Genomic DNA, 21,805 nt, shown 5'->3' with positions numbered 1-21,805 from the left:
TCATAGAAAAACCTTGTGTAGACAATAGAGGTCATAGTTTTCATCTGATCTTAATGAAATATGGTCAGAATGTTTATCTTGATAATATCTGATTTTTGATCGTATATGGGTCATCTGGGGTCAAAAATTAGGTCATCAGGCCAATTCTAGTAAAACCTTGTGTAGATGAAAGAAGTCAGTTTTTATCACGTCTTAATGAAATTTTGTCAGAATGTATTAATTGATGACATCTGGCTTGGGATTGTATATGGGTGATCTGAGGTCATATAGTAGGTCCTCTGGTCAAATCATAGTAAAACTTCCTGTAGACGATAGAGGTCACAGTTTATCAAAACTGAACTGTTACAAATTTTTACAGGATAATGCCTTAATTTGTGGTTAAAAATTCTGGTTTGTTATTAAATGAAGCAATATCTTTGAAACAATTTAACATTTAGTTACAACTTCACTGATTTATTGCTTATACTATCAAGCCTTCACTAAAGTCCAGTCTGCTCCCTTGGGACAGCTCTTATAATTATATTTCTATGTTACAATTTGCTCAAGATCTATCTTGTTTGTCTTGTCTTGAAACTAAATACAATAAACAGATTAATAAATTTAATAAATTAACAAGTCACACATTTGTTTTTTTAAGTACACTGTTGTACAAAAAAAAATCAAACTTGTACTATGATAATTTAGTGCACAGTATTTTTGAATTGCATGCATGTCCATAATTATATTTTAATTCAAATACCTGTTCAAATATAAAAAGGCGATACTGTACCTATTGTTAGTTGGCACAATTGCCTGCCATACATGATTTCCAATACTGATTTATTTAAGATGAAATTGAATGATACCTATGCCATTGCTAACGTGTAACTAAATCAGGCTTACATGTACCCAATTGCTTATTATGAGTACAAACAAAATTGAAAGAAATATTATATTGAAACATTAAACTTACAATCATTATGTCAAACAATAGCCAACTTCCACAACTCTTTCACAGTTCTGATTTGAAATTTCAAAAAAAAGTAATTCAGGTTAAAATCTCAACTGATACTATCATCTCTGAATCACTCCAACAAGTTATTTGAATTTCAAAGTAAACACATTTTTGGCTCAATTTCACCAACTGAAATCGGCTTATAGTGATGTGAATGCTGAACAAGCGGGCAGGCCGGCAAGAAGATATTTTGTAACACTTTTCTCTGCTTCTGTTGAAGGAAATGATTTCATATTTGGTTTTTGGTTTTATTATGATGTCTTGAACTGTGCATCCCCATTTAACAGTTACCGTACATCTACTTCCTGTTACACGAGCCAATTTACACATTTTTCTGTGTTGGAAAGTGAGCAATTTTTCATTACACTTTTCTCTGCATCTACTGAACTGAATGATTTCATATTTGGTTTTTAGTTTGGATTTCTCATAATGGCATGTACACATCTCTCCTTTAACAGGCAATCCATGGACTTAATTTTGATAAAAATCCGACCATTTCTGTCTTTGACCCATTTATGTATTGCACATAACATTTAATCATTTTCATGTATAACAAATTCCATTTACACTTCCTAAAAAACAAACAGAACATATCATAACATGTCTATATAACAACTTTTTGTATGTCCCCCACCACTATAGGGGGGACATATTGTTTTTGCCCTGTCTGTTGGTTTGTTTGTTGGTTTTGGTTTGGGTTAAACTTTAACATTTGCCATAACTTTTGCAATATTGAAGATAGCAACTTGATATTTGGCATGCATGTGTATCTCATGGAGCTGCACATTTTGAGTGGTGGAAGGTCAAGGTCATCCATCAAGGTCAAATATATGGGTCAAAATCGCTCATTCAATATACATTAAAGCAATATTGAAGATAGCACCTATATATTTGGCATGCACGTGTATCTCATGCTGCACATTTTGAGTGGTATAAAGGTCAAGGTCATCCTTCAAGGTCAAAGGTCAAATATGTGGGGGACATAGTGCTTCACAAACAAATCTTGTTAAATGTACTTTCCTAACCTTGTGGTAAAAATATGCTTCAGGGACCCAATGATATAAAAATAGATAACTATCGTCAATATTGTTTATTGGTCTCTGATAGAATTGTTATCTGTTCTAGACATGCATTGTTTTCTTGCCTATTGATTTTAATGTATACGTGTGCAGTTAATAAAAACATTGAATTTCAGATGCTTACTTTTATTTACTGACCCAATACATGGTATTTATTGACCACTAATTGATTCACATTTACACTTAAAAGCATACTTGTTTGCAAATGTCCGTCCATCTGTGTATATTTATAACACAATTGGTTTTCTTTTAACATTAACTGACCAAGCTAAACTAGCTATCACATCTCCTGGTGTTGTCTGTCTTTCGTCTAAATTTGGATTGTGCACAAAACAACTGGGGTCAAAACACAATCGAGAGGTCATATCTGTTTGTGCTCCAGAATGTCGATTCTAGTATAGCCATACAATTGATATGATGTGACCAGGTTTCATTTGTTTATGAGCCATCTTGAATCAAAATGTACATAATACATGTATTATAAAGAGCTTGTAGGAGCTCCTGTTCAAGTATTATACCAGTTTGCCTCAGATGAGCGATCTAGGGCCATCTTGTTATGACCCTGGTAGGTTGGCATATAGCAGTTGAACTGTCTGTCAGTATGTCAGTCTGTCTGTCCGTCCGGAAAAAAACTTTAATGTTGGCCATAACTTTTGCAATATTAAAGATAGCAACTTGATATTTGGCATGCATGTGTATCTCATGAAGTTGCACATTTTGAGTGGTGGAAGTTCAAGGTCAAGGTCATCCTTCAAGGTCAAAGGTAAAAAAATATAAAAATAAAAATCAAAGCGGCGTTCTCATGAAATTGCACATTTTGAGTGGTGGAAGTTCAAGGTCAAGGTCATCCTTCAAGGTCAAAGGTCAAAAAAAAAAGAGTTCAAAGCGGTGTTCTCATGAAGCTGCACATTTTGAGTGGTGGAAGTTCAAGGTCAAGGTCATCCTTCAAGGTCAAAGGTCAAAATGAAATAAATTATTTCAAAGCGGCGCAATAGGGGGCATTGTGTTTCTGACAAACACATCTCTTGTTGTTTTTTTTAGCTATGGTCCTGAAATTTGGCCCATTTGTACTTCATGATATAGCTAGCCATAGTCTGATAGAATTTAAGTTGATGTAGCAAGGTTAGTCATGTGAGCCATTCAGGGCCATCATGGCCCTCATTTTTCATAAAAAGGTGGATGTTCTGCTGTTTGCAGCTTGCACTGAGAGCAGGTAATGAGAAAGAGGAGGGAGAGACTGCGGACACAGTGGGCTGCTGTAGCTTGCGCGTGGAGCACATCAGCCTGCACAATGAGAAAGACGGCAAATCAAATGTGGTAGAGTTTGACTTCTTAGGTAAGAACATTGGCATAGGACATGAGAGCTTCAATGTGTCATCTGTGCTCATTGCACTTAATGGCTTGTTAGTTAAATGCTTAAGGACAAGCTGGTGTATTTGAAGACTGCTTTCCTTTAAAAGATAAATGAAATAAGCACTTCTAATATGCAAGATGACAATATTAAATGATCTGATTATAATTTTGAACCTGTTGTGTATTTATGTGGTAAGCACTTTTAGATAATATAGATTGCTCATTGCAAGGTTATACACAATGCAACACGGTTGTGTTGTTGATCTTAATGTTTGTCTTGGAGACCTTCAGCTGTGTTGTCAGACAAGTTGTCTTATTTAACAGAGTACTAGATACAACTTAAAGGTTAAACTCCTCAGATATTCTTAAAGAATTAATTTCACTTAATTGTAAATGAGGAACATATTGTTCGTTGTAAAATCATAATCAAATGCTCTCATTAGAATTTAATGGTTTATATGTGAAAAATGCTTGTTGATTGTATATTATTTTAGACTAGTTTAATTGTGATTGAAATTGGTGTATTTATCTACCGGTACTTGATAGCCTGTGTTTGGCCCCCCATTTTAGACTCCCCTGTCATGTGTGTTTCAGGTAAGGATTGCATCCGATACCAGAACGCGGTGCCAGTAGAGGAGCAGGTCTTCAAAAACCTGCAGATGTTCATGGAGAACAAGGCACCTGGCGACGACCTCTTTGATAGGCTCAATGTACGCAAGTGAAGTATTTATAAATAGATACAAATGTATATAAATATACTGTATAATGTGCATTTGAGCCACGCTCTAAGAGAACCGGGCTTTTTGCACGTGTGTTAATTGTTGCCTCGGATGAGTGTCTGCAGTATGCACAGGCTAATTAGGTACGACACTTTCCACCTAACCTGGATAATTTTGTATTTATAAGACTTTCTTTGAATAGAAAATTCCATAAATGCAGGAAGCGCACAGCCTAATCTGGGACAATGCTTTTCTCAAAATCATTAAGCTCCATTTTCCCAAATTGCGACTCAAAGCAGACATCTAGCTAATCATGTGTTACAATCACTATTTTGCATCACATCATTATGTCATTTGTTATTTTGACCCACAGTAATTTATGCCAGAGAGTCCATTCAGTTTGGTTACATGTCAGTGTTTGTGTGTGTGTTTTCAAGACGACCATTCTGAACAAGCACCTGCAAGAGCTGATGGAGGGACTGACTGCCAAGGTGATCCGTACGTACAACGCCTCCCGTACCCTTCAGGAACAGCTTGACCTTATGACCAATGGTACGGCCAGGGGCAATGTGGCCTTGTGTATTGGGCTGTGGTTTGAGCAGTTAAAAATTAAGACTTGTTTTAGGAGAACTTGGCTTATTGAATATGTATTAAAGTGTTTTCCAAAATTAGCCTGTGCAGTCCCCACAGGCTAATCAGGGACGACATCTTCCGCCTAGACTAGAGTTTTGTTTACAATAGACATCCTTTAAAAAAAAAAATCTGTAAAAGCAAAAAGTTTCCTATCTAATTATCCTGTGCTAAGTGCACAGGCTAATTTGAGGTGACTCTTTGCACATGCATCAAGCACAGTTGTGCGAGAATGAGGCTCAATTTACCTTTTGATGTTATTGATTACATTGCCATAGCAAGAGTACAATCTTTATGTTAGTGATACCTTTGAAGATCGCATGTAGTCAATGAAGTAGTAAATGTAGTACTGAGATATAATATATTCGTTTGAGTATTTTCAATAATTGCTACACAAGAAACAAACTATACCAAAAATCTATATTGTTTATATTGATTTCAAAAATTTAACACAAGTGTTTTTTGTAATTTTATGTATATGTAAGTATCTCTAATATTTTATAATGTAACTCCTTAATTAACAAAAGTTTTAGTAAATACACAATGTAATGTAATTTGAAGAATGTCTCCTGATATTATTAATAAAGCAGCTGAATGCAAAAATGAGTCTTTGGTCATGTGCGGCCAGCATAGCTCCAGACAAGCCTGTGCAAATTCTGTTCAGGAGCTACCGTGTCAAGTCATGCAAGGTTTCGGTGTCTAATAAACTGACAGAGTAGCTGATAGCTTCAGACCAGATAGTGTGGACGCAGTTCAATTGACAAGAAGAATGAGTATGTATGTTGTGTGTTCCAATTTCCAGATGATGATGCTATGCCTGCCAAGATGCTGTCCTACAACCGGGCCAATTGGGCTGTTGCCATCCTGTGTAACCATCAACGTGCGGCACCCAAGAACTTCAGCAAACAGATGGAAAACTTGATGTCCAAAGTGAGTAGAAAACATGGTGTCCAAGGTGAGTAGAAAACTTGATGTCCAAGGTGAGTAGAAAACCTGATGTCCAAGGTGAGTAGAAAACATTATGTCAAAGGTGAGTAGAAAACATGCTCAAGGTGAGTAGAAAACCTGATGTCCAAGGTGAGTAGAAAACATTATGTCAAAGGTGAGTAGAAAACATGCTCAAGGTGAGTAGAATTCATTATGCTAAAGGTGAGTAGAAAACATGATGACCAAGGTGAGTAGAAAACATTATGTCCAAGGTGAGTAGAAAACATGATGTCCAAGGTGAGTAGAAAACATTATGTCCAAGGTGAGTAAAAAACATGATGTCCAAGGTGAGTAGAAAACATGATGACCAAGGTGAGTAGAAAACATGATGTCCAAGGTGAGTAGAAAACATGCTGTCCAGGGTGAGTAGAAAACATTATGTCCAAGGTGAGAAGAAAATATAATGGTCAAGGTGAGTAGACAACTTGATGTCCAAGGTGAGTAGAAAACATTATGTCCAAGGTGAGTAGAAAACATTATGTCCAAGGTGAGTAGAAAACATAATGCTCAAGGTGAGTAGACAACTTGATGTCCAAGTTGAGTAGAAAACACGATGTCAAAGGTGAGAAGAAAACATAATGTCTAAGGTGAGTAGAAAACATTATTTCAAAGGTGAGTAGAAAACATAATGCTCAAGGTGAGTAGACAACTTGATGTCCAAGATGAGTAGAAAACATGATGTCCAAGGTGAGTAGAAAACATAATGCTCAAGGTGAGAAGACAACTTGATGTCCAAGGTGAGTAGAAAACATGATGTCCAAGGTGAGTAGAAAACATGATGACCAAGGTGAGTAGAAAACATTATGTCCAAGGTGAGAAGAAAATATAATGGTCAAGGTGAGTAGACAACTTGATGTCCAAGGTGAGTAGAAAACATGATGTCCAAGGTGAGTAGAAAACATTATGTCCAAGGTGAGTAGAAAACATAATGCTCAAGGTGAGTAGACAACTTGATGTCCAAGGTGAGTAGAAAACATGATGTCCAAGGTGAGTAGAAAACATGATGTCCAAGGCTAGTAGAAAACATGATGTCCAAGGTGAGTAGAAAACATTATGTCCAAGGTGAGTAGAAAACATAACGTCCAAAGTGAGTAGAAAACATTATGTCCAAGATGAGTAGAAAACATTATGCTCAAGGTGAGTAGACAACTTGATGTCCAAGGTGAGTAGAAAACATTATGTCCAAGGTGAGTAGAAAGCATTATGTCCAAGGTGTGTACGGTAGAAAACATTATGCCTATGGTGAGTAGAAAACATGATGTCCAAAGTGAGAACTGTACACTGTTGTTAACTTCGTTGTCGCATTGGGACTTAAATCAAAATTGTTGAGGCTTAAAATTCCTTTTAATTTAACAACCCATTTCTTATGATTATTTTATGATAATTGGGAAAGCTTTTCAGGTAAAATGATATTTGTGGAATTTAAAATAAAAACTGTTTACATAAGATATTTATTAAGCTTGTAGTAGTTTGTGAAGAAAAGCGATACACTTTTCTTGTTAAAAACGCTTACATATTAATGAATTGACATTTGTAGTATCATTAAAAATTAAAGCATTATTGATTCTGTGTTGTGAATGCTTTTAAAGATAATGAGAAATTTATTAGCAAGTACTGAAACTTGACAATTTGAGCCTCGTTCTGGGATATCTGGGCTAAATGCATGTGGGTAAAGTGTCATTCCAGGTTAGCCTGTGTGGACTTCACAGGCTAATCAGGGATGACACTTTCTGCTTAAACTTGATTTTTGCTAAGGAGAGACTTCCTTGAAACAAAAAATACCATTAAAGCAAAGTGTCATGCCTGATTAGCCTGTGCATTAAGCCCTGTTTTTTGTTAACAGATCAAGGACAAGCGTGGTCAGGTGAAGGAGGCCAAGAAACAACTGAAGGAAGCCAAGGCAGCTTTCAAGTCTGAGAAGACACAGAAAAACAAAATGTAAGTCTTCACGCAAATGCATTCATTCATGTTTGTATCACGGCAGGACAGGAATGCAATGAAATCATATCAACATATATAGGAGATAGATGTCAACTATGATCTGAAATGAAAACATTAAGAAGTGTTGTACTCAAGAAAACATGAAACAATTATCCAGTTAATTGACCACTCGCCAGCTGTCAATCAAACTCACGTAATAATCAATCAGATTTTGTTTAGTGCGGCCACATGGTTCGACAAACAAAGACTGTCGGAGTAATTGAATAAGCGTCATATGAAAACACAACTTAGTGGGCGGAGCGATGGCGTATTTGGCAACTGGTCAATTGTATTTTAATGTACTGTTCTATAAATCAAGTCGGGTAGCATTGTTGGTAGTTTTCCATTCTAAATAGATGAAGATTTGCTGGTAAAAATCTTAAATAGATTGTTACAACCAGGAGTTAAATTACCTTGTGCATGAAAATGTTGGATCAGAGTAATAATCAGGGTTCAAAATACGAAAGCACAAAGTTATGTAGTTTGTGCATGCCAGTTAAATTCTGATAATGTTTCATAGTATACATTTAAGTCAAATACAACACCATTTAAATGAGTTAATGTTATTGATTTAGCTTAGTAGTAAAATTTGCAGTAAACGAATGCAAGGAAGATAATTTGCAGGAGTCAAAAGTGAGAACATTGAAATATGCTTGCATCAAAAAGCAAGCTTCTTCTTCAATTGAAATCCCTGTTGCTTATGTTGTAAATTAAATATTTATGTGCATAAATATAAAAAAACTTCCAAGCTTATACTTGCTTTTTGACACATACTTTTATCCCTCCCACCCTGCAGGGTCTACGAGAAAAAGAAGATGGCATACAAGCGTCTAGAGGAGCAGTTGACAAAGCTTGAGGTACAGGCCACAAACAAGGAAGAGAACAAGGAGATAGCCCTTGGCACCTCCAAGCTCAACTACCTCGACCCAAGGATCTCCGTTGCATGGTATGTGAATGTGTTTAAACACAATATACTTTACACACATACTCTTGCACCCCCTTGCAAGGAGATAGCCCTTGGTCCATAGCACAACCACCTTGACCGAAGGATCTCTTTTGCATGTTACATTCTTCTGGTTAGATTTTTTCCCCATAACCCATCAGTAAGGAATGAAATCTGGGATATTGCACTTCCTGTTCATGACAGATTATAGATTCAAATATTTTTGGGGGACCTCAAACTCTCATGGGGAGTTTAAACACACTTAAAACTGGGCCAAACTTCTGATGCTTCTTATAATTATGTACAGGAATGGTTATCTGAGCAAAGCTGTTTTATAGTACAAGGTGCGCAAACGTACAGATATCTGCTGGGCTAAATTTTTTGTAAATCTCCTCCTACTGGCAAAAATTGTGAGCAGTGTGAATTCCAACTTGCAAAATTATACATTTTCTTCTGTTTTCTGTCAAAAATTAAAGTTTGAAAACAAAGGATCTACAATACATGATACATAGGAAAAGATGTTGAACATACTGTCTTGATATCTGGATTTTATTTCATGACTTTGCATTCCCTGATAATCAAGAATAATCACGATATCTATTACCAAAAGCAAAATCTTGCCAATATTGACAATAAATGTTTTTAAAAATATTTATCAACCACACTAATTTGCCTTTTTTTGAGAAGTACATATAAATGTATTTTGTGAATCGTGGACATGCCCCAATCAAGTAATGCATAGTAGTGTCACTGTGTGTGCATCCCGCACCCGTCATATTTATTTATGACGATTAGAAAACTAGTCCTAATGATCAATTAATTTATTTTTCAATTGAATAATTGAATAAAACAAGTACACTTGATGTTACAGAAATAATTTAAAAGTGAATGTGTTAGTTGCTTATAAGTTCACCAGCTATCAGTATTTTTGCTTGCATATTGCAAGTGGAAATTTAATCTCTGAGGAGCCTTACTTGTATCAGAGATATGGGATGAATATGCAAGACTGTGTTGGCCTTTTTCAGGTGCAAGAAGTGGGAGGTGCCCATAGAAAAGGTGTACAACAAAACTCAGAGAGAGAAGTTCAGATGGGCAATAGACATGGCAACTGCAGACTTCAGATTTTAACGCTGGTTTTAACTAGGGAATTAAATTAACTTTCATTTTGTATCTGTTTTTCATGTGTTTTTTTCAAGCCAGCATTATTTGTTACTGTGGTTTGAAAACTGAAGTAATCACATTATCTCAAGATGTTAACCCGTGTGTACTTTTCTGATCAACCTTTTTATGAGAGCTTTGTGATGTTTTCTTTTCAAAAAACAATCATGGACAATGCCGTAGATCTTTCAAACATCTGTGGTATTAAAATGTTAATTTATTTTTTGTATTACATAGCATGTATTTGTAGTAATGCATATGCTTGCTTACAGATATTGTAACTGAATTGTAATTGTAAAAATAAAACGCTTCACTTAATATATAATTAACTATTATACCTTTTTTAAACAAATCGGTCTGTTAAGGCAGAAAAATAAACATGTTGGTGCAAAAATTCATGTAACAATGAACTGTAAGTGTTGATTGTAGATATCTGTACACTTTATGCCATATGTAAGTACATGTACTAAGGAAATGTATTTTGTATTGCAAATTCATTGAACTAATTTATATTGAATTCATTTAAATCTATGTGTTATTGTATATTTTATTTAATTATTTATTGATGGAATGCATTAACTATCCTTCAAACATGTTTGTAACTCACAGCGCTTGTATAAGCTTTAAAATATTGTTATTTAACATAGACAATTAACTATTTTTGATGTAGTTTGTCTACTGTAGACTTTTTAAGTCTACATCTTCAATGATCTCTTGTCCATTTATAAGTCCTGTATAACATGATCTTCTGTTTTATTGAGTATGCTATTGCTGTACCTAAACGTGTTGGCTCTTCAATAAAGTACTGATATTTGTGTTGTTAATAATTACCATACCAGGGAATATATATTTATGCCATTGTTCAATAATTTTAAGGTAAAACATTTTTTCAAAATCATTAATCATACGTTTCATTCATTCATCATTAAAAATCATGAACAATTCATTCATCATATTGTATGTCATGAACAATTAATTCATTATTCAATCATATTATTTTTATGCATTTTAATTGTTGACGTTTTAGATGTCTTGTAAATATGGTCATGTATCACACTTTTGCGTTTAGGTTTCGAAAAATGCTCATAACTTCTATGTCGCTTCAGATGTAACCTTCATATTTGGTATGCATGAGTATATGGACAAGGCCTTTCCATACGCAAACAAATTCGACCCCTTTGACCTTTACCTTGAACTTAGGGTCCGCGTTAGGTTTTGAAATCTGCGTTTAGGTTTCGAAAAAGCTTTTTTCAGGGGTATACCGGTATGTCTTCCAATGGAGACAGCTCTTGTTCAAAGACTTGCTCTGTCTAGAAATCTCTGTCAAAAGTTTATAAAATTGCTGCAACATATCCATTTTTAAGGGTGCAACCTAAAATCTTCCATTGTTGGTCTGCATTGTGACATGATTGATGTCAAATATTTTTGTATTTTATTATAACTCAATGATACAGTTGACAAATGAATTGGGTATTCTCAAAGTACAGATGTGCTGATCATTTATGAATGAATTCTTTCACTGTTATAACTGCATTTGTTGTATGTGTTCATCTTAAGTGAAATGCGTGTATTGCATGCCTGCATGGAAGTATGTTAAATGTTGGGTAAGTATGTTGGAGACTGAGGTTATTGTTTACCATACAGGAACACAATACTGTTAGCACGTGTTTAACAAAATGCTGTAAGATTTTATTTAAAGGGTTGTTTTAAAATTATTAAATAATCATGATTAAATAAAATGTTCTATTTACGTTTTTTTTGCAAAGTTTATTTACTATTTGTATTTGCAAGAGTTGTGGTTATTGTACTTTCTCAGTTGGATAGATTGTACTCTGTGTGAAAAATACTTAAGAAATTCCAAGGTTTGAAAGTTTATAGCTCATTCACGCATTTCCAAAATTTGAATGGTTGGTTAGTATGCCCCCAGTATCTACAGATCGGCTAGTCCATTCATTTTCCTGTCCATCAATATGACAATAACCCAAAATAACATCTAATTCTTCCTACATAGATCTGGTTCTTTAATTGTTGTCTTGGAACTTTTACAACACACCCACATCTCCTGAACTCATTTTTTACCGTGACATTGACCTACTTTTGGACTAATCCAGGTCTAGAATTTCTTGCTTAACCCTAATGATGCTATTGTCTTATATCGATATCGCAGTCTACAAAGCTTTGATAGTCCTATGGGTGTTATCTGCAAACAATCTAAACACACCCACATCATCTGACATTATTTTGACCTTTAAATTGATCTACTTTTGGACTTTATCAAAAGGGACTGACAAATCAATAATGGCCAGGCTTTAACTGAGAGCATTGGGGTTTATTGAACCCATCATTTTGTTTTATATGTATGATTAAGTGTCATAAGATCAAGTGACAAATACAAGAAATTAAACAAATATTTGTGTTTGTAATTTATGACCCTATCAGTGAGCATAATCTATGTTCATTATCATCCCAACCGTATCAAACCCTATTGCTTTCATCCATTTCATAAATTGAAGCACTCTGAACTTTTGATACTGCTACATTTTGATGCTTGTATAGGCCTGATCTATCTCCATCTATGATTCTTTTATTGGACGCACCATCTGCAACAAACACAAGTTTACATTGAATAACGGTTGGTTCCTAATGACGCACTGTTAATTACTTTCATCTGTGCAGTTATTTTGAAATTCTTTTATACAAGATGATCAAGCTTAAACTGTATTTTGCCCACACAGTGGTTGGGAGACATAGATTAGTTCGTTGGTGGGTTAATCAGTTGATGACATATTTATGTCTGGCCCATTATTTTGAGATCAATAGTGGCATATCATGTCGCACACAAGAACAAGCTCTTTTGCACAAAGACAAGGTCACACAGAGATTTCAAAGGTCACATGTTTGGAACTTTTTATTGAAAGAGAATGTATTTCAATTTGATACATATTTTCACCATGTTTAGACCATCCTTAGCAAGCATTGAGTTGAGCCAGTTTAAGGTCTGGATGCTCAAGGGCATACTTTTTAAAAAGTTACAATCGGTTTGTATGTCAACTTTTTCTTTAAAAATACTTAAGAGTTTTGCAGCATTTGACAAAACTTCACATGAATAATCGTTGAATGGTCTTCTATTTAAATAGTTTTAATGGTTCCGGTCCATTTACTTAAACACTCTCAGAAACAGCATGGCCTAGAGGTTTAATAGTTAGTATGAAGGTTTGTTTTCTTGACCTTACACAGTTTGTTCAAATTATTTTTCTATGGTCAAAACTTGTCTCATCCTCAGGGTCACCAATTTCACATAGTAGACTAAAGAAGGTATACCTTAAAAACACTCAGAAACTGCAAAGCCCAATGCTTTCATATTCAGTATGTAGCATTATCTATAGGTGTTCTACAACATTTTTTAAAACTATGCCCTCTGGAGTCAACAGTGAAGATGATGGGGAGGGGGGGGGGCTGTTTTGGACTTATATAAGGAAAATCTGTTTAAATCGTGTGAAACTGCGTAGTCTATAGCCATTATACTTGTCTTATGGTATCACATGGAGATCCTCTACTTGGCTTGTTCATATTATGCCCCTGGAGCCAGAACTGCCTCTGCCCCAGGAATCACCAATTTTAGAAAGACTTATATGTGATATATGTTAAAAATTCCTGGTTTGACACTGAAAATCCAAAGGCCCTCATATTTTATATGTAGCATCATCTGAGGTCAAATTTTGCCCCTAGGGTCAAAACGAGCCCTGTCCCAGTTGTCACCTGGTTTACAATTATACTGACTTCTATAGGGAAAACCTTAAAAATTATCTGAAATAGCCCATTTCTTTCATATTTGGTGTGTGTTATCCTAGAGGTTCTCTACAGAGTTTGTTCAATTAATGCCCCTGTAGTCAAAATTGACATTGCCCACTGATTTATAGAGAAAACCATTGGTAATCTAGCTGTCTGAAACCGCAAAGCCAATTGCTTCCATATTCAGAACTTAGTATTATCTAGAGGTTTTTTTTACAAAGTTTTGTTCAAATAATGCCATTTGAGGCATAATGGTATGATGCTGGTTGCATATGGTCATTTTCACTTGAAATAAAACTAGATTTATATTTTCTTATTGCCTTAGTTGAAGGGCAAATAGAATGTTAATAAAACAGTTTATTTTGTTCCTTGTTTGTTGAATTGTATCATTGAAAATAAAGGAATCATTGGGTATTATTAAAACGAAAGAATCATTGGGTATCATTTGAAATTAAGGAATAATTTGTCAAGCAATTACAATATTTTACTTCAAACCTATGTTAAAGTAAAAGTAAAAAAACACTTAATAAATTAATTTGATGTATTGCACTTTATCCATACAATATAATACATATAAATACATTATTATTTGAAAGTTTGAAGACTAAAACAAATCAAACACGTAAACATATGGCATTCAGTTCTGATAATGTCACATTTGTCCAAATATGGAATATTCTTCATTCTTTAGACACAAGTATCAAACACTTTGTAAGACTACACTTATACACTTTCTCAAACGTATATTGTGTCATCTCATTATTCACTGTTGCATCATTGATATCACTGTTTCGCTAAAAGACCTGAAACAAAGCAACACAATTATGTTTTTTGTTTCATAAATCTACAGACCTACTCATTATCACAAATGATTTCAGATTTCAAACTTACATGAACAAGTATGACCCAATAAGAATGCTTGTTACATTTGAGTTCAAAGCTTCAAAAAAAATCATGATATTTTCTATCATTGAGGAAAGCAAATCAAATTTATTATAAATTTTAATGCTTTCAGAACTGTTTGTCTAGTGTCCTATATTTAATAAATAAAAATAAAGTCAAGCATTAAAAAAAGGTGGCAAATGCTGCCTAAGAAATTAGAAATATGACCAAGGAAGGATTTTTATAGTATTACTTGAAGCCAAGAAAATGCTACCAGTGTGTCTTTATGAAACAGACAATCTGAGAAAGCACCAATACAAATAAACCAAATGAATGCAGGTCTTCATGGCTTGTGGTAATTTTGATTCCTTTCAAAATGGAATAATTGAGCCGCCTTCTAGGAAAAATGGGCTTAACGCGTGTGCGTAAAGTGTTGTGTTATATTTGCCTGTGCAGTCTGCAATGCTAATCAGGGACGACACTTTTCACTTTTGTTGAATTTATTGTGTGTATGAAGTCTCATCTAAACTAAAATCCTCTTTAAGTGGAAAGTGGTGTCCCTTATTAGCCTTATGGACTGCACAGGTTAATTTGGGACGACGCTACACACAAATGCATTAACCCAAGATTTTATGCAAGAACAAGACCAAATTATTGCATATAACCAGGAAAGTGCACCATCATTTCAATCTATTGTCAGAACACATACTTTGATGAAACCGACTCTCCTGGAATGTAGAATGGATTACACAGCATATCCACATAGCCTTGGTGAAGCTTCCTGAACATCTGTGAACACAACAGAGAAACATCTGGATCACAGGATGGTATAAACTACGTCAATACATAACTCGACACAGATAATAGACTTATTAGCTTTAATTGGAACCATAAATGATTGGAGAACAGAAAAAGATCAAGCTGCATAAATATAACAAAGTTAATGTTGTCCAAGACAAATCCCACATCACTAACATCTCCCACATGGACTGGACAAGTTGTCAAAAGTTAACTTTAATCACCCTAAAGAATCGTTCAATAGTGACATGTTCATCATTTATAGGGTAAGATCAAATATTAATATTGGTTTATTGTCATATACACCAAATGTTGGGTTTCCAGTTCTAGTCACCCTTCAACATATCTCAGCCCCCTACCACCTCCTCCAACAGCACAAGTCCACACCAAAATTGAATACCGGTATATCTCAGCAAAAAGGTATGCCCAAAACTGAAGCGGGAGAAGCCATTATAAAAATGATTTGAATTTTATGTGTGTCTCAAATAAGTAACTTAGGGAGGAAAGCTGGGGCACCATGTGACCTGCAATAATGCAGCCTCAGATACAGAAGGACCTCATAAACTACTAAATTCATACCCATGAACACACACAATTAATGTGGCATGTGAATAACAGTACTTACACTTCGTATTTCTGTATCTCTTAATGTTGTATTTGATGATTCCACTACTATAACAAATTTTATTTTTGTATTAGTAACATAGCCATATCTGAAAACCATTTAAGGAATCACATAACAGATATTGTATAATTTTTATGAAACTGATTCAATTCAGTTAATGATGCTTACCATAAAGAAGTGTACACACAAACTGTCGTTCTCTCAAATTCAATTTTAACAGCTGTGTATGTGTGTGATAAATTACTAGAAAAATGTTGACAAATGTTATCCACATGACTTCCAATTATAGCAACTAGACTATCGGCAGATAATATGATGATTGTAATCAGTCATGTTAATATTTGGTCTACAATGGAGAATTAGAACATCTACGGTATAAAAAGCTCATGAGAATCCCCTCAATGAGGCCTCTGGATTAGGCTTCATCATAGGCTTAGTCTTTAGTGTTCCCTTCCCTGAGGGAAAATATTAAAAAATATACAATAGTAGACAACACAAACAGACTGAATAACAGAAGTTCAATAAAAGCCATGTTCTCATAAATTAGAATGAGCCAATGCAGTCCACACAGGCTAATAGGAGAAGAAAGTTTTCACTTTTACGTAATTTTCTTCAAAGAAAGTCTCTTCCAACCAAAAATACAGTTTAGGCAGGAGTTGTCTTCCATGATAAGCCTGTGCAGACTGCATTAAGACCAGTTTTCCCAGACCGCTTATCATAAGGATACACTTTGTAGTCTTCTGTGGGATATAGAAGGCCAAGGTAGAGCTCTCGCTGATCATTGGCATTCTTGCCTGCAGAATTGATCTTTTCTTCAATGACATCCAATGAAGAGTGAACAGTGTAGTAAAACTTCAACTCATTGTCAGCTGTGGATGCTTTGATGTACAGTGGATAATTCTAAAATATAAAATAATAACAAGAATGTAAACTAGTCCAAAAATACACTAATTTAAATGCCTGGAATACATTGAGTTTGGTAATGAAAACTATTTGAGTTACAGACCAGATTCGTTTCATTTGGACAATGAGGTTTATTCCAAGACAGTAACGGTAATTCAGATATGCTTCAGGTGTTCTGGCTGGTTAAGTGGTTAAACAACTTGGTTTAGTTTAAACCTATTTAATGTATTACTACTTATTTGAAACCCTCTTTAGTCTGTTTTCTAGGATTAGAATCAGGACTTGATGACTATGGGGGTGTTCTAAAGAACACAGCAGGGATTGACCCCGTGACCTCAGGCAGACACCATATCCACTACGCCACTGGATAATTTCTCAAACTTGGTAGAGATAATATTCTCAAAATTATGTTCACAAAGTTTAAAGATGATATTAAACTTTTTCAGGTACTGAGAAGACCAGATGAATTTGGCTATTTTATATCATTCAAGTGCCATTTACCAGAAGTGCTTCAGGCCATCTGGCTGTTAATCAATTTTCGGCCCAAATTTATATTAAGCCCACAAACGCATATCACTAAGTTTTATGAATGTTCCAAGCTATTTGAGTTTAAGAGCGGAAATTGTTTTCATTGATGCTGCTAGTTATAGATGTTTGCATTATACATCCCTCTTTTAACCAGCACATAAAAGTGGGGTTGTATTTCTGTAAATGACAAAAAATACAAACTGTCAAACTTTAATTTCATTAATATTGTCTGATTTATTGATATGACAAGAAAATATTAATATTGAATTGCATGTTGAAAGACTATTTAGAAGTATCAGACAAGCTTGACATGCGCAGAGATTTACTGTTTTTCTAATAGAGAAACTCTGATAGTGTAAAGTTTATCCGAATAATTTATTCCGAAAATCACTCCAATACATACATTTGACGAAAAACTAATTTAAGTAAAAATATGAGGCAAAATGTACACGGCTAAAGCTCTATCAACTAGTATTTAGCTTTTAAAAACAGTAACATGAAAATATGCAATACATATAACAGCATATTATACATATTTCATACCTCCTTCGCAATCACTGCAACACAAACAGCCATTTTAAGTTTCACAAATAACCACCAATCAGAAACTTATTTAAATGGGAAAAACCCAAATAAATCGCTTGCTCGTGTCTTTCCGGCGCGTTCCGAACGCTTTCGGTACCAAAAAGTCTCGCGCCATTTTGTGGCATGAGCTAAGAAGATCACTAAAAATGGCAAATATACACATCGACAAAGATGCCTTTGTTCGTCGACTAAAATCATTGTATTCTACATGGAACGTAAGTCATCTTTAACTCAGAAATCTTGTGTTTCAGATTGTCAGCATATTCAAAGAAATTATGTATACAATTTGGTTGCCAAATTTGTTTTTGACGATTTCATTATTAGCTCATCTATTTTTTGAAAAAAAATTATGAGCTATTGTCATCACCTCGGCGTCGGCGTTGGCGTTGGCGTTGGCGTTGGCGTTGGCGTCGGCGTCCGGTTAAGTTTTGCGTTTAGGTCCACTTTTCTCAGAAAGTATCAATGCTATTGCATTCAAACTTGGTACACTTACTTACTATCATGAGGGGACTGGGCAGGCAAAGTTAGATAACTCTGGCGTGCATTTTGACAGAATTATGTGCCCTTTTTATACTTAAAAAATTGAAAATTTTGGTTAAGTTTTGCGTTTAGTTCCACTTTTCTCAGTAAGTATCAATGCTATTGCATTCAAACTTGGTACACTTACTTACTATCATGAGGGGACTGGGCAGGCAAATTTAGATAACTCTGGCATGCATTTTGACAGAATTATGTGCCCTTTTTATACTTAGAAAATTGACAATTTTGGTTAAGTTTTGTGTTTAGGTCCATTTTATTCCTTAAGCATTAAAGCTATTGCTTTCATACTTGCAACACTTACTAACTATCATAAGGGGACTGTGCAGGCAAAGTAATGTAACTCTGACTGGCATTTTGACAGAATTATGTGCCCTTTTTATACTTAGAAAATTGAAAATTTGATTAAGTTTTGTGTTTAGGTCCACTTTATTCCTACAGTATCAAAGCTATTGCTTTCATACTTGCAAGATTTATGAACTATCATAAGGGGACCGTGCAGGCAAAGTTATGTAACTCTGACTGGCATTTGAACGGAATTATGGGCCCTTTATACTTAGAAAATTGAAAATTTGGTTAAGATTTATGTTTTGGTCCACTTTACCCCTAAAGTATCATAGATATTGCTTTCATACTTGGAACACTCACAAACTATCATAAGGGTACAGTAAAAGGACAAGTTGCATAACTCTGGTTGTCATTGTTACGGAATTATGGCCCTTTTTTGACTTAGTAACTTTTAATATATGGTTAAATTTTGTGTTTCGATCCACTTTACTTCTTAAGTATCAAGGCTATTGCTTTCAAACTTCAAATACTTACATGCTATCATGAGGTTACTGTACCTGGCAACTTTAATTTTACTTTGACCTTTGAATGACCTTGACTCTCAAGGTCAAATTATTAAATTTTGCTAAAATTGCCATAACTTCTTTATTTATGATTAGCCGTCCCCTCCCCCCCTCCCCCCTCCCCCCCTCCCCCCCCCTATTTTTTTTTTTTTTTTTTTTTTAAGATCATCTCACAAATGACCACCACACCCTCACACTATACCCCCCCCCCCCCACCCCACCCCCCCCCCCCCCTAATTTTTTTTTTTTTTTTTTAAGATCATCTCACAAATTACCACCACACCCTCACACTATACCCCCCCCCATTTTTTTTTTAAAAATGGTTATGTTTGAAATACCGTCCAACCATCGCACCCAAACCCCCCCCCCATCGCCCCCCCCCAACCCCCCCCCCCCCCCCGGATTTTTTTTTTTTTTTTTTTTTTTTTCGCTTTTTTGGAAGATAATGTAATAAATGTCCACAACCCCACACTATACACCCCTCTTCACTCCACTCCTCCCTCCTTTGTGATTGAAAATGAGAGTCCCTTCACCTTTAAAAAGAAAATAGATGAGCGGTCTGCACCCGCAAGGCGGTGCTCTTGTTTTCATTGTCACGTTTAGTTTCAAATAATGTTGCCATTTTTATACGCCCGTATAAAATACGGGACGTATTATGTGAAACCCCTTGGCGGCGGGCGGCGGGCGGCGGGCGGAAGGCATCACTTTGTCCGGACTCTAATTCAAATTGTATTCATCCGATCTTCACCAAACTTGGTCAGCAGTTGCATCTAGTTGATATCTAGGCCAAGTTCGAATATGGGTCATGCCGGGTCAAAAACTAGGTCATAGGGTCAATAAGTGCATTTTCAAAGGGGCCACTTTGTCCGGACTCTATTTCAAATTGTATTCATCCGATCTTCACCAAACTTGGTCAGCAGTTGCATCTAGTTGATATCTAGGCCAAGTTCGAATATGGGTCATGCCGGGTCAAAAACTAGGTCATAGGGTCAATAAGTGCATTTTCAAAGGCATCACTTTGTCCGGACTCTAATTCAAATTGTATTCATCCGATCTTCACCAAACTTGGTCAGCAGTTGCATCTAGTTGATATCTAGGCCAAGTTCGAATATGGGTCATGCCGGGTCAAAAACTAGGTCATAGGGTCAATAAGTGCATTTTCAAAGGGGCCGCGGGCGGCGGGCGGAAGGCATCACTTTGTCCGGACTCTAATTCAAATTGTATTCATCCGATCTTCACCAAACTTGGTCAGCAGTTGCATCTAGTTGATATCTAGGCCAAGTTCGAATATGGGTCATGCCGGGTCAAAAACTAGGTCATAGGGTCAATAAGTGCATTTTCAAAGGGGCCACTTTGTCCGGACTCTATTTCAAATTGTATTCATCCGATCTTCACCAAACTTGGTCAGCAGTTGCATCTAGTTGATATCTAGGCCAAGTTCGAATATGGGTCATGCCGGGTCAAAAACTAGGTCATAGGGTCAATAAGTGCATTTTCAAAGGCATCACTTTGTCCGGACTCTAATTCAAATTGTATTCATCCGATCTTCACCAAACTTGGTCAGCAGTTGCATCTAGTTGATATCTAGGCCAAGTTCGAATATGGGTCATGCCGGGTCAAAAACTAGGTCATAGGGTCAATAAGTGCATTTTCAAAGGGGCCACTTTGTCCGGACTCTATTTCAAATTGTATTCATCCGATCTTCACCAAACTTGGTCAGCAATTGCATCTAGTTGATATATAGGCCAAGTTCGAATATGGGTCATGCCGGGTCAAAAACTAGGTCATAGGGTCAATTAGTGCATTTTCAACGGCGCCACTTTGTCCGGACTCTAATTCAAATTGTATTCATCCGATCTTCACCAAACTTGGTCAGAAGTTGTATCTAGACAATATTTAGGTCATGTTCGAATATGGGTCATGCCGGGTCAAAAACTAGGTCACAGGGTCACTTAAACCATTTCAAGCATTCAGCATGGTGTCCGCTCTCTAATTGAAGTAATTTTCACCCGATCTTCACCAAACTTGGTCAGAAGTTGTGTCTAGACAATATCTACATGTTGGTCAAGTCCAAATATTGGTCATGCCAGGTTAAAAACTAGGTCACGAGGTCACTTACCGGTAGTGCATTTAAAGCATTTAGCATGGTGTCCGCTCTCTAATTGAAGTAGTTTTCATTAGATCTTCACCAACTTTGGTCAAAAGTTGTGTCTAGATGATATGTACATGTAGGTCAAGTTGAAATATGGGTCATGGTAAAGTTATCAAGTTGTCCAAAGCCTTAAAACGGGCGTATCTTGTGACAGTTTGGCACTCTTGTTCTTGTTAGTAATGTCCGCTTTGTACATTCTTTCTTTAAGATGTTTAGGTTGCATTTAACACTGATTAGAAAGATTATACAGTTACTACTTCCAATGATTCTAGTTGCACAGTATTCGGATATTACTTTCTGGACGTTTCA

At 35.7% G+C, this 21,805-nt stretch overlaps 3 protein-coding genes across 34 annotated transcripts in view; 2 read left to right on the top strand and 1 right to left on the bottom strand.

The window, feature by feature from the left end:
- LOC127844416 (DNA topoisomerase I, mitochondrial-like) overlaps positions 1–12,250 on the top strand; it is a 115,132-nt gene extending 102,882 nt beyond the window's left edge. For 15 of the 30 annotated variants that reach the window (XM_052374618.1, XM_052374619.1, XM_052374585.1 and 12 more), the window contains 7 exons: positions 3,271–3,409; positions 4,021–4,136; positions 4,583–4,697; positions 5,578–5,705; positions 7,606–7,700; positions 8,539–8,688; positions 9,711–12,250. In XM_052374618.1, the coding sequence (XP_052230578.1) occupies positions 3,271–3,409; positions 4,021–4,136; positions 4,583–4,697; positions 5,578–5,705; positions 7,606–7,700; positions 8,539–8,688; positions 9,711–9,813 (846 nt within the window). In that variant the 3' untranslated portion in view covers positions 9,814–12,250. The remainder of the gene's footprint in view (positions 1–3,270; positions 3,410–4,020; positions 4,137–4,582; positions 4,698–5,577; positions 5,706–7,605; positions 7,701–8,538; positions 8,689–9,710) is intronic. The other 15 variants (XM_052374610.1, XM_052374598.1, XM_052374595.1 and 12 more) reach the window with 7 other exon arrangements.
- LOC127844428 (trafficking protein particle complex subunit 2-like protein) overlaps positions 1–18,005 on the bottom strand; it is a 36,705-nt gene extending 18,700 nt beyond the window's left edge. Inside the window, exons 1-5 of one of the 2 annotated variants that reach the window (XM_052374642.1) lie at positions 17,915–18,005; positions 16,668–16,840; positions 15,941–16,028; positions 15,227–15,306; positions 14,369–14,438 (exon numbers count right to left, since the gene is read on the bottom strand). In XM_052374642.1, coding sequence (XP_052230602.1) covers positions 14,399–14,438; positions 15,227–15,306; positions 15,941–16,028; positions 16,668–16,840; positions 17,915–17,947 — 414 coding nt within the window. In that variant the 5' untranslated portion in view covers positions 17,948–18,005 and the 3' untranslated portion in view covers positions 14,369–14,398. The remainder of the gene's footprint in view (positions 1–14,368; positions 14,439–15,226; positions 15,307–15,940; positions 16,029–16,667; positions 16,841–17,914) is intronic. The other variant, XM_052374641.1, reaches the window with a different exon arrangement.
- LOC127844415 (FACT complex subunit SPT16-like) overlaps positions 18,004–21,805 on the top strand; it is a 48,259-nt gene continuing 44,457 nt past the window's right edge. For both annotated transcript variants that reach the window (XM_052374582.1, XM_052374581.1), the window contains exon 1: positions 18,004–18,171. In XM_052374582.1, coding sequence (XP_052230542.1) covers positions 18,103–18,171 — 69 coding nt within the window. In that variant the 5' untranslated portion in view covers positions 18,004–18,102. The remainder of the gene's footprint in view (positions 18,172–21,805) is intronic.

The sequence above is a fragment of the Dreissena polymorpha genome, chromosome 9 (genome assembly GCF_020536995.1).
Source record: "Dreissena polymorpha isolate Duluth1 chromosome 9, UMN_Dpol_1.0, whole genome shotgun sequence".
In the NCBI taxonomy this organism is placed as follows: domain Eukaryota; kingdom Metazoa; phylum Mollusca; class Bivalvia; order Myida; family Dreissenidae; genus Dreissena; species Dreissena polymorpha.
This window is presented reverse-complemented; position numbering and strand designations above follow the sequence as displayed.